The sequence below is a fragment of the Callorhinchus milii genome, unplaced genomic scaffold (assembly GCF_018977255.1).
Source record: "Callorhinchus milii isolate IMCB2004 unplaced genomic scaffold, IMCB_Cmil_1.0 Scaffold5, whole genome shotgun sequence".
In the NCBI taxonomy this organism is placed as follows: Eukaryota; Metazoa; Chordata; class Chondrichthyes; order Chimaeriformes; family Callorhinchidae; genus Callorhinchus; species Callorhinchus milii.
Window position 1 is genome coordinate 51,258,021 of NW_024704746.1, and position 13,367 is coordinate 51,271,387.

General features: G+C 41.1%; 1 protein-coding gene across 3 annotated transcripts in view; it reads right to left on the reverse strand.

Annotated features, from left to right (window-relative positions):
* The window catches only part of LOC103181872 (sodium- and chloride-dependent GABA transporter 2), a 32,173-nt gene that overhangs the window by 11,895 nt on the left and 6,911 nt on the right, over positions 1-13,367 (reverse strand). For 2 of the 3 annotated variants that reach the window (XM_007898630.2, XM_042335579.1), the window contains exons 3-9: positions 12,986-13,126; positions 11,980-12,067; positions 11,000-11,132; positions 9,507-9,641; positions 5,525-5,628; positions 4,747-4,871; positions 1,836-1,948 (exon numbers count right to left, since the gene is read on the reverse strand). In XM_007898630.2, the coding sequence (XP_007896821.1) occupies positions 1,836-1,948; positions 4,747-4,871; positions 5,525-5,628; positions 9,507-9,641; positions 11,000-11,132; positions 11,980-12,067; positions 12,986-13,126 (839 nt within the window). The remainder of the gene's footprint in view (positions 1-1,835; positions 1,949-4,746; positions 4,872-5,524; positions 5,629-9,506; positions 9,642-10,999; positions 11,133-11,979; positions 12,068-12,985; positions 13,127-13,367) is intronic. The other variant, XM_042335580.1, reaches the window with a different exon arrangement.

A 13,367-nucleotide genomic window follows, 5' to 3' on the forward strand; every position in this document is an offset into this window, starting at 1 on the left:
GCTTGGGATCAGGATTGGAGAGAGTGGAGGGCAGGGTGATTGAAAGCACAGTTGAAGACAAGGGTCTTGAGATGGGTCTTGAAGGAGGCAAAAGAGGGGGTGGAGTTCCAGAGGGTGGGGGCAGAGTGGTTGAAGGCCCGCCCACCAATAGTGGAGCAAGCGAGGCAAGGGACATGAAGCAGCCCGGAGCCCGCTGAGCAGGATGGTAGGAGGTCGCAGAGCTAGGGGGTAGCAGGATCATGGAAGGCTTTGAAGTGACGACCAGGATCTTGAACCTCTGTTTGATGGGAAGGCAGTGGAGTTGGGCGAGGATGGGGGTGATAGGGTCACAGAGCCTGGTGCGGGAGAGAACAAAGGCTGCAGAGTTCTGGATAATCTGCAGCCTATGGAGGGAGGAGTTAGGGAGGCCAACAAGCAAATGTTTGTATAGTCAAGGCTCGATGAAATGAAGGTTTTGGTGGCCTGCAGTCGGGGACAGTGGTGGAGCTGGGTGTTGTTGGAGGTGAGCGAAAGCACAGATGTGGGGTAAAATGAATAGTTGAGGGTCAAACAAGATGCCAAGGTTCCAGACAGTCCTAGTGAGGTGGAGTGTGCAACCATAGATGGTGATGCTGTCAGCGCCTGAGATGTAGAAGCGCTGATGGGAGTCAATCAGGAAGCCTCGGTCTTGTTGACGTTCAACTAAAGAAAGTTAGCTCTCATCCAGGACTTGATGTCTGACAGACATTTTCTCAGGTCAGCAGTGGTCCTGGAGTCAAGCGTGGAGGCAGAGAGGTACAGTTGGATGTCATCCGCATACATGTGGAAGTTGACCCCATGGCTGCGGATGATGTCACCAACATACATGTGGAAGTTGACTCCATGTCTGCGGATGATGTCACCAAGAGGGAGCATATAGATATTGAAGGGGAGGAGACCGAGGACAGAGCCCTGATGAACGCCGCACAAGACGATGCAGGGGCAGGAGGAGAAACCGTTAATTGAGATGAAGTGGAGGCGGTGTGAGACACAAATAATCAGGAGAAACAAGTGTAAGATAGCAACTAATGGATCAAAAAGAGAATTTAGGAGGAACTGCTTTACCCAGAGGATAGTGAGATGTGGCTCACTGCCTGTAGCGCTAGTTTCATTCGAGAGGAAACTAGACCTTCACATGAGGTAGAGTGGAATAGAAGGGTGTGAGAGGGAGTAAGGGAATGGGTGGAGACTCATTTGAATTATAAACACTGGCACAAACTGGTTGAGCCAAGTGTCTTGTTTCTGTGCTATACATTCTCTGTGAATCTTTCTTGGTAAAATTCAAAACAATTCACAGAGTTTTTCTGTAAAGTACAGTACCTGTGTGTTTGAAGGCAAAGGTTGTACACAGTAACATCCCACAAACATCCATGAAGTGAATGACAAAAAACATTTTCAATCTGGGAAATTGTGGCCAAAGAACAGAAGAAATTGTCTTTTTTTCATAGTACCATGGAATCTTTTACATACACCTGGACAGGGAGACTTGGTTTAATGTCTCGTCCAAATTACAGAACCTCCAGGCATACAGCGATCCTCCAGCACTGCAATGGAGTGGCAATTTCACCTATGAGCTCCATATACCGACGTGAGGCTTGAACTCACAACCTTTATACTCAGAGGTAAGAGTACTGAGCTAGGCTAACAGCATCTACTCATGGGTCACACATATGCTAAAAGTTGCAAAGTCCATTCATTTCTGTGCTGCTATTTTTTACTTTGAAGGTGAATCTCTATATATGGAGGCAACACCTTTCGGGGAAGAGACCGATCAGATTGAACCCTACTTTTTCTCAGAGTATTATTGAGGCAGTTACCTGACTATCCAGACCCAGGAAGATGATCATCAGGAAGAATAAAAAGGCCCAGAGTTGGGAGAAAGGCATCATGGTAATTGCTTTGGGGTATGCGATAAAGATAAGACCAGGACCTATGAAAGATACATCCACAAAGATCAAAAAATGTTTAGCACAATGCATGTATTTGTAAATTGAAAAGCAATCTCTCTGAAAAGACAGACTTTATTTTTCCTCATTTCTTTCTACCAACAACCATACAGTCAGCATCCGACAAAGCAGCTATTCTCACTTTGGCTTATTTACATCTGTTGGAAAGTTTGTACTGTTATAGAAGGATTACATATTTCATTCACTTTGCCCTATTGAACAATTGAAGTGACGCGCTAAGACTGATAGTGCAGGATACCAAAGTTGAGAAAAGTAGATGAGAAAAGAAGTCAAGAAGAACTTGTGGGGTAATTCCCAGGTTTGAATTTGTAAAGCTTGCAGAGATTTAAGTGACAAAAAAGCTCATTCTTGAAGTTCTGAAAAAAGAATAAATCAGAGGAAGATAGTGCAGTGAATCTTGATTTAATAATAATCCTTGCATTTGATATAGTGTCTTATCACGTTGTTGAGACATCTCAAAGCACTTTACAAAATATACTTAGAGTGAATTGACTGTATATTTTGTGGGTGAAATGCGGCAGCCAATTGGATACAGCAATGTCCCACAAAAAGTTGTGAATTGAGTGACCAAATTTTTTTTTGCTGGGTGGGGGTGATATTACCTCCGAAATGCCAATGACTAACAACCAGGTTCCCACTTATTGCTAGGTGCACACAGGAATGTGGAGTAAGGAAACTTGCTTAAGGTTTTGCCTTGTTGCATTGTGGTGAAGATGTAAGATGATGTATTTGAAGGGTGGGAAGAAGCTCATTTCAAGGATGCGAAGATCCCTGGATGTGGGAATGGAAGAGACTAAATCCAAATATTCAGATAGCACTCAGTCAAATTGGGGCCTAATTTGTCACACTTACACTTCTTGCAACTTCCATTTTACTGTTTAATTTATATAATTTATAAAAATCTTGAGTTATGGAAGATCCCAAAATGTCAAAAAGGCCAAAGAACAAAATAGACTCAGGATTTCATCAATTGTTGAGGTCTTTTGGAACATGTACTCTGTAGTTTACTGTCAACTGTTACCCTGTTCTTGCAGTCTTTTGTAATGTGTAAATAATAGGTATACATAACAATATAATATTATTTAAGAACATGAGAACGAGAATTAGGAGCAGGAGTAGGTCATTCGGCCCCTCGAGCCTGCCCCGCCATTCGATAAGATCATGGCTGATCTTCAGACCTAACTCTAATTACCTGCCCTATCCCCATATCCCCTAATCCCTCTGTTTTTTAAAAATCTATCAGTCTCAGCCTTGAAGATGTTCAAGGACTGAGCATCTACAGCCTTTTGGGGTAGTGAGAAATGTTTCCTCAACTCTGTTCTAAAAGGCTGACCCTTAATTTTAAAACTGTAACCCTGGTTATAGATTATCCTACCAGGGGAAACAGACCCTCGGTGACTACTTTATCCAGCCCTTTAAGAATCTTATATGTTTCAATAAGATCTCCCTTAATTCTTCTGTACTCTAGAGAATACAGCCCTAGTTTATTCAGCCTATCCTCATTTATTTGGTCAGTCCCCTCATCCCAGGAACCAACCTAGTGAATCTACGCTGCAACCCTCTAGGGCAAGTATGTCCTTTTTTAAATAAGGAGATCAAAACTGTACACAATACTCTAGGTGCGGTCTCACCAAGGCCCTATACAGTTGCAGCAAGACTTCCCTACTCTTGTACTCTAAACCTTTTGCAATGAACGCTAACATGCCATTTGCCTTCTTAGTTGCTTGCTGCACCTGCAAACTAACTTTTTGAGACTGGTGTACAAGGACACCCAAATTCCTCTGCACACTAACACTATCTAATCTCTCCCCCTCTAGAAAATAATCTGTTTTTCTATTTTTGCTACCTAGGTGGATAACTTCACACTTCCTCACACTAAATTCCATCTGCCATATTATTTAAATGGGTTCTATAAGATTCAACGAAGCAGAAGCTGCTTATAGATCCAGGGCTGCTTGATGGACAGTCAGCTAACAAGCAGCTGTAGAGTAAACTAACACATGGGCGCTAACACGGGAAAAACCCTCGCATTCGCATCATACAGTGGGCGGAGCCACACATCTACATAAGGCAGTGCTCGGTGCTCCTCGTGGTTGCTAACTAATGGTCATCATCTGGTACTGATGTGTACAGGACAACTGCACAGTCAGGGCTGGTTTTATATTTCTTTACTAATGTAGTATTGTGCCGCCAGTTGTTATAGTTATGTGCGATTGTTATGTTTGATTGCATTGTTGCTTATCTGCTATTGTTGTGTTCCTTACATATAGGGGAGCCTAGGGTTGGTAGGTTTTAATTAAAGAGCTGTTGTTTCTATTGAATATCACCTCGAGTCTCTGTAGTATTCTAGATAAGAAAAGGAGTAAGCACTTCGGAGGGTAGTTGTCAACATCGAATGTCTACTAGTGCGAGCAGACTCTGATTGGACATTCCAGTTACCAGGCATTGGGGTTAACTGGGAATACCTGTCTGTGTATGACTCTGATTTGGTTGAGTCAACTTTGAAATAGGGACTCACACCAACAGGGTTAGAACAGAAGCAAAGGCCACTTAGTAAGAAAGCATTAAAAAAATTTGCAAGTACATCAAAGGGTGAGAACCTTCACAGTACAGCTGTGAATAAGCTGAATTTAAAGCATTCTTCTGGGACAAAACGGATTAGTTGAAAGTAAAAGAGCCTGGGTTTCAGGTTTCAATATTTGTGCTTAAATAAACTAGAAACATTATTTAAAACAGTTTTAAAAATAAGAGTGCTCCCTACCAGACTCTGCCACATCAGAGATGGGTACACCCTGTTCATATGACATGAATCCCAGGACGGAAAAGACAGCAATACCAGATACTACACTTGTTCCGCTGTTCAAAGCACTCAGCATCAAACAGTCACTGAGGGGAACAGAAGAAATTTTATCATTTGGAAAAATAGCAACTTTGGAGAAATTTTCAGTCATAAGTCATAGAAACAAAATTGAGTTCTGTTTGAGAGAGGATAGCCTGGGAGAACAATGGGTGCTGAACCTGGATGATTAATGGGATCAAAATCTCTCTGTATTTGTGTAACGTATCGAAGATATGATATGTGATAGCAAATATAAATGGCAAGTAAATTGATCTGCAAAACATTTGAGAAATGAAGGTCATGGAGATGTTTAAGTGTGGTATCACGTTGAAACCCATAAGATGTGATGTCCTTTGATGAATAATTAACTTTCAGGGTTTTATTATACTTTAAACATAGTGGTCCTGAAGGTTTATGCATTATATCATTATATTTTTTAACTAGACACCTTTGGAACCTCTCAGAAGAAGGCTGCCAGGATAATGAATAATTGTGTACAGTGAAGTGGCCAGGATAATGAATAATTTTGTTCAATTTTGTTCTCTCTCCTAGTGGTAAAGGGCAGTGTTTTAACTCACCTTTCAACACAGTTCCAAACAACATCATAGGACACTTATAAAATTTGAGCCTACTGCTTAAGGAATCATTCTTAGGTCATCTACATGAATGGAGGATAGAGAGACTGTGAACAGCACAATACCTGTAGCAGTTATTGTGGTACTTATTGTAGCTTCCCAGGGACGTAAGAGCACCCAGACATACGGCATAGGAGAAAAAAATCTGAGTACCAGCATCCATCCACACCTGAAGTAAACAAAAAAGCATGCGTGATCAAATGCAATAGGTTGTGCAGGTGTCAGTTGGTAGCAATCTGAAATCTGAGTTAAGGTGCAGTCCTTAGACAAAAAGTTAAAGCAAGGTCCCATATGCCCATTCTTCAGGTGGCTGGTAAAGATCCCATGACAGTATCGAAAAAGAGAAAGGAATTTCTTCCGGTGTCTGAATTATCCTTTAATGCAAGAATGTCTAATAGCAGTACATTAAAGCAGATGGCCAACTTGTAGCCTGCAGGCTACATTGTGTAGTATTGTAGCTCAGTGGTTAGAGCATTCGCCTCTCAAGTGAGCGACCTGGGTTCGATTCCGGGCAGGGTGAAATGTTGGGCAAGTTTCCTTTCTCCACTCGACTCTGTTTACCTAGCAGTAAGTAGGAACCTGGTTGATTGGTGGATCGCTTTTTCGGGGTAATAATTCCTTCCCTAAAAATAATATTAATAAATTGTTAACTTCAATCCACAACTGTTTGTGGGACACTGCTTTCGCATTTTCTGCTGCGTTTCGCCCACAAATATACAGTTAATTCACTTTACAGTATATTCTGTGAAGCACTTTGAGATGTCTCGAAGACATGATAAGGCGCTATATCAAATGCAAGGATTATTATTATTATTACATGCATATATTAGTCACGCGGACTGCAAATTGGTCATCCCTGCTTTAATGCGCATTTGCCTACGAGTACACAGTTGCTGTAAATCCATTGAGGGGCTTTGTATGTACTATGTTTCAAGGTTATTTGCTGGCCATAATTTCACCATTTCTCACAAATTGATATCTGATGTGAAACAATGTGAAACCAGAGATTCATCTGTCTGTTCAGGTGTACATTAAAAATCCCATAGCATTTTCGGAAAACAGAAGGGAGTTTCTCAAATTATCTAGGCCAACAATCCCCTAAATTGGTTATTTACTTTATGGTTGTTTGTGGGATATTGTTCTCTGTAAATCGGATACTTTGTTCACCCACGACATAAAAAGTCACTGCACTTTACAGTATATCCTGTGAAGTGCTTTGAGACTTCCACTTTATGTATCAAATGTAAGGAATATTATTATCTGGTAAATGTGAAGGTAGGTGAAGGCTGTACCAAAAGGGTTCGATAGTTTGGAAGCAATTGAAGCAAATTGCAATAAATTTAATCTATCAGTATGGCTGACTGACTAAAAGTGAAGGGAGGGAGTGTTCCTGAGGCATTTTATCGGGGTAATTTACTACTGTTCTGATCTCTTCTGGAATTTTTTTAAAAAAAGGACATGACATCTTTGTTCCTGATATGAATGGCCTTGGCTACACTGTGAGGAGGTTTAATAATAATAATAATCCTTGCATTTGATATAGCGCTTTTCACATCTTCTAGATGTTTCAAAGCGTGTCACAGAATATGCTGTAAAGTGAATTGACCATATATTTGTGGGCGAAACGCGGCAGCCAATTGGGCACAGCAATGTCCCACAAACAGTCGTGGATTGAAAATGACCAATTTATTATTGTTTTGTATTGGAGGGATTATTATTAGGCGTGTGGAGTAAGGAAACTTGCCCAAGGTTTCGCCCTGCCTGGAATTGAACCCAGATGTCTCACTTGCAAGGCGAGAGCTCTAGCCACTGAGCTGCAGGACTCCACAAAGTTTGCTCTCAAAGTCACAAAGTGACTCCCCCACCACCCCATCACTCTCAAAAAAGAAACACAGCCTATAGTTAGCTGTGAAGTAAAATCTCTATATTATATCTGAATACTAAAGCCATTCTGAGGTGTTACAGTTCCACTTGCACACAATGCTCTCTTCACTGGAACATGGAAGTCAAACAACAAAAGCTTGTTTGGAATATCTGCAGCTTCTGAAATTTTACAAGAACTAAAGGAGCACAACCAAAAGTACTATTAGAAATTATGGAAATAACTGTTTGTGGAAGTGACAACAAGATAAGGGAAAGATTTCCAATTATCTGGTACTTGTTTCGCAAACTTGTGGAGCCTGTGCTACATCTTAGAAATGTCAAATGAAAGAAATGGCCACACCAGTCATCAAGTATGTTGGCAGTGATAAGAAGCTGACTACTTCAGCATGTGCCAACATTAAGACATACATTCTTCTTCAACCTAACCTGACACAAGAAAATATGCCTTGGTTGTAAGAAGCATTGAATAACATCACGGACCTTAAACAAACAATAGAAAATACTTTTGCAAGACCACAACAACTTAGATTTAGACATCCACATTCTTCACATTTACTTTTTTTGTTTTGTTCTGAGAAGAGCTAGCATGAAAACCCTTTGTCAAAAGCGGGGAGTTAAAACGTAGAATTTTGAGCGTTATCTATGGTTGACAGTCTTTGAGAGCTTCATATTGTTGTTCTATTACTTTTAGATACCTTGTTACATTATAGTGTTAAGTAATGTCAATAAACGATAATTTATGATTGCAAAAGCAATAAGGTCCTTGTCAAAGTTCAGACCCACAAACATTCCGAACAGCTTATATTCTGAGAAGTATATTTTGATCTTCTTCCATAGCTCGAAGCATTCGAAACAAGATAGATGAGTTAAATGCACAAATAGAAACAAACGGGTATGATCTGGTAGCCATCACCGAGACATGGTTACAGGGAGATCAAGGGTGGGAGCTAAATATTCCAGGGTATGTGGCGTATAGAAAAGATTGGCAATGTGGTAAACGAGGAGGGGGGNTGTGGCCCTGCTAATAAAAGATAGGATAAAAACGGTAGAGAGGAAAGATTTTAAATCAGAAAAGCAGGCAGTAGAGTCAGTATGGGTAGAAGTACGTAACAACAAGGGGCAGAAAACTCTAGTGGGAATAGTTTATAGACCCCCAAACAGCAGTCACAGTATCTCTCAAGGTATAAATCAGGAAATTAGCAGAGCATGTAGTAAAGGAAAAACATTAATTGTGGGTGATTTTAATCTGCACATGGATTGGAACAACCAAATTGGGAAAAGTATGATAGAGGAAGAGTTTATAGAATGTATTAGGATAATTCTCTTCATCAGTATGCCGAGGAGCCAACCAGGGAACAGGCCATATTAGACCTTGTTTTGTGCAATGAAGCAGGGGTCATCAGCAAACTGGAAATTAAGGCTCCTCTCGGGCAAAGTCACAGTCTTAAAATTAAGGGTCAGCCTTTTAGAACAGAGTTGAGGAAACATTTCTTCACTCAGAGGGTAGTGCATTTATGGAATTCACTACCCCAGAAGGCTGTAGATGCTCAGTCCTTGAACATCTTCAAGGCTGAGACTGATAGATTTTTAAAAAACAGAGGGATTAGGGGATATGGGGAGAGGGCAGGTAATTAGAGTTAGGTCTGAAGATCAGTCATGATCTTATCGAATGGCGGAGCAGGCTCGAGGGGCCGAATGGCCTACTCCTGCTCCTAATTCTTATGTTCTTATGTTCTTGGTCTTTGGGGAGATCGAAATAACTTATATCCTATCTTCTTGTCGCATTCTGCAAAATGTTAAATTGAATACAGAAAGTTGTCCTTCACAAATGTGAACCTGGGACCCCTTATCTTCCTGCCTTGGCATACCTGGAAGTTGTGTTCCAGGTTATTTTCTTAATCTGATTATCATCTATATGTATATCCAAATGTTCCTGCTAAGATATCTCCTTGCAAGATTGAAAAGCCTTACACTTTTCATTGTTTATTGACACTTTTCAGTGTTTATTGTTTATTGACACTTTTCATTGTTTATTCCACTAAATGAAGAATCATCCTCAAGGCTTTCCTTTGCCTCTAAGGTGAGGACATTAAATTATCCTTTATGTCAGGGATGAAAAATCCAACATATGGCCAGCAGCACTTAGCCCAAAGATTTGGTTACCTGAGGATCGGCTAGCCTGGACAAGTCAGGATACATGTAGAACTTGATTCCCTCGGCAGCACCAGGTAGGGTCATGCCTCTGATCAGAAGGATGATCAGCATTACATACGGGAAGGTAGCAGTGAAATAAACAACCTGCAAAAGAAAACCATGAACAGGGCATGTTGTGATAACAGTGTTTTGCCCTGAGATGGTAGCACTCCCACCTATAGCAAGGATGAGTGCAAAGTTCTTGCAGTTAAACGTCAATAAGACGGAAGCCAAACTCTTTAGCTCCCATCGACGTCTTCTGTCCTGTGGTTCCGACCTCCTCAACCTACTCGATCTGTCCGTAAATCTCTCTGAACGCATGCATAACTTAGACGTCAGGTTCCGATCCCGTTATCCTTCCTCTCCTACATCCAGTCCCTGACCAGGACTGCCACCTCTGACACATTGCCCGTCTCTGACAATACTTCACCCCACAAGCTGCCAATATACCTTGTGCACCCCTTCGTCACCTCTCGGCTGGACTACTCAAATGCCCTCCTTGCCGGTCTCCCATCTTCCACTATTCACAAAATTCAACACATCCAAAACTCCGCCACCTGCATTTTCACCCACACTAAACTCCGTACCCCACTTACCTCAGTCCTTTGCAAACTCCACTGACTCCCTGTCACAGAGTGGATCGATTTCAAGATCCTCACTGCTGATTAAATCCCTCCATGCTTTGGCACCCCCCCCCAATCTCTCTAACACCCTCTCTCCTCACAGCTCTATCCGCTGCCTCTGGTTTACTGGCTCTGGCGTCCTCCTTGTCCCTCGAATCCTCCGCTCCACCATCAGCGGCTGTGCCTTCAGCCACTACGCCCTGAAACTATGGGAATCCCTCCCTTAATCCCTTCGCCTTTTCCCCTCTTTTCCCATTTTCAGGTTGCGCCTGAAGACCTTCCTCTTCGACTATGCCTACGGTCACCTTCCCCCTGGCTCAGCATCAGGCTCCACCATTTTTAAGCACTGAGGGTGGTATATAAATGCAAGTTCTTGTTGTTATGAGTTAAGGTTGGCCTCACAGTTCAGGCTGACTATCCAGTGTAGTGCTGGAAAAGCACTACATCGTGGGAGATTCCATTCCTTCACACTATATCTGTCTGTTCAATTTATTTTAATGGAAACATTATTCGAAAAGAGAAGGGACGTTCTCCCAGTATCCTGGCCAACAATCTTTCAGGTAAATGCGTTATTCACCCCATAGCTATTTGAATTACTTTATTGTGTGCAAATTGATGGCCATATTTGTTGCCAAAAATTATCACTTATACTATAAAGTGTTTTAAGATTTTTTGATCACATGAAGGACATTAAAAATGCAAGTTCTTCCTTCCTTGCTAAAGGTGTCATCAAATATTCACTTCCAAATTATTCTGTTTCATTGAACTCAACAAAATCTTGAAATTAGATTTGTTGGCCTCTTGGAACAGTTCTTTTAAAAAGACACTTTCTGCACTCACCTTGCCGGTGGACTTTACTCCTTTCCAGATACAAAAAAAACAGATAATCCAGGCCAGAAGAAGACAAAGGGCCAGCTTCCACTGCACTGCGCCTAAATTGTCAATCCCATCAGACAACTTCAGGACATGATTCCTGCAGAGAAAAAAACACAGATGAAGATGTGTGGTTTTTCGTGCTATGCATGTGACTATCATAGATTCTGATGAAGCAGAAACACCAAATGATTTTAACCCCCAAAGAAATAGTGTCAGGACTGAAACTCCTGATATGCAATTCATTGAGTTCTCAAACAAATGAGAGGGGGTATTTTCAGGATTTACAATCAAACCTTTTCAGTAACCTCTCAGGGCCTATACCAAAGTGGACTTCATATAAGGGTGGCCTCTGAGTAAGGGTTCATTGATTTGTTGACTAGGCCTGATTTTTTTTAAAAATTCCGCTGGCCTGGGTATAGACTCCCGCCAGACTCCTAGTGCATTTACCAATGCAGCAGGAAGCTGAGGGCGCAAGGTGGGCTAAATTAGTAAATTAGTAAATGCACTAGTTGTCTGGTGGGAGTCTAAATTTGGGCCTGTGGAAATTGGTATTGCATTATTGGTAACTTAAATTCACTTAGAACTGGTCACTGAAAAGGATGTCTGTACACCGACAGGGCCAAAAAAAAGAGTAGTTGCATTAGACAGATGGTTACTAACGACAATACTGGTATATTCTGGAAAACTGGTTGGGATAGTTTCAGGTGGTTGTTGGCAGCTGGTGGTTGCTGAATGCAGGTAGTTGCTTTAACAGTTTGTGAGATTCTTCAATCATTATTAAAATGGGTTCTGCCATGTGCCCTCAATCTATGAAATTTTCTCTCAAATCCCTTTGCTCCTTGCCTTTAAATCACTCTGAAAAGCCTACCTCTGACCATACCTTTGGTCAACAGCATCAAATTTCCTCTCAAACACACTAATGTTGTTAAAAATGCTTTACTTACTCCCAAAACTCAATAACTGGAGAGGTTCCATTTGTTGTCCTTGTCCAGTTGTTGGCTGAAGAGTTCTTTGTAAATTCCACACAGTCAGCTGTAAACCCATAAAAAGTCAATAGGGATAAAAATCACAAGAACAATAATCGAAGTCTGCATAGAGGAACTTTACTTTTGTTCAAGCTATTGCCAAGAAGAAGGAATTCACTGACATTATAGATTATACTCCTCAGTGCTAAATTCTAAAGTACGATTTTAAAACAAAGACCCAGGTAACAAACTGACAATTAACAATGCCAGAATTTTAGGAGATTAACAAATATGCTAATCGTGTTAAATTTTAGTTCCAACAGTTGGAGAATGATTCTGTCCCTTTAATTACATTCATTATGCAGAGATTTTTTGATCAGAAAGACATCTACAAATTACACTGTTACTACACTATATAATAAATCCTGTGAAGAGCTTGGAGACAACCTAATGACATGAAAGTCATCATTTTAAATGCAATCTGTTATTGCATCACAAAAAAATGGTTTCACGATGTCTGCGATGCCACCCCATAAAATCCAATTAATTCAGAATAGCACCTCAAGTATTCTCACCTGTACCAAAATCTGCTCCTCAATCACCCCAGCTCTTGCCAGTGCTCCCTCTCAAATAACCAATCGATTTCAAGAATCTCACACTCAGGCACAAATCATTTTATGCCCAAGCTCTTCCCTACCTTTCCAACCCCCTTCCTCTGCCTCACTCAGGTGGCCTTCTACACATCCATTGTCCTCTCTGCTCCACTATCAATAGCTGTGCTTTTAGCCACTACACCCTGAAACTCTGGATCTCTCTGCCTCAATCCCTCTATTTTTCTCTCCCCTTTTTTTTAGGCAAATCCCAATATTAATAATCCTTCCATTTGATATGCAAGGATTATTAATATTGGAATTTGTATAAATTACGCTCAATATCATTTTCAATTATTTCAGCAAAACAAAATGTCTATTACCCAAAGTTTTACCTGTGTTCCACTCATGACTACAGCTGCCCCACGGCAGCTCAGCACTGAAACAGTTGAAGAGGTAGAAGAGAGCCCAGGCCAGAATGAGAATGTAATACACTGCTAGGTACGAAAGAATGATCTGTGTGCCATAACCGATACCTGCCACAGGAAAGAAAAGGTGCCCATAAACATTCACCAGATAATAGATTCAAGTCTCACATCAGGAGTGAACACATAGTCTAGTGTTATTATTATTAGTCTAGGTTACTTCCTTTGGATCTTTTGAAAAAAACCTTGAACAAAGGTCCTATCTGCTTGTCCAAGGGGGTTTTGAGTGGCACTGTATGAAAAGAGAAAGGAGTTTTCTTCGTGTTAATCATGCAGTTCCCCTTGAAGCTTT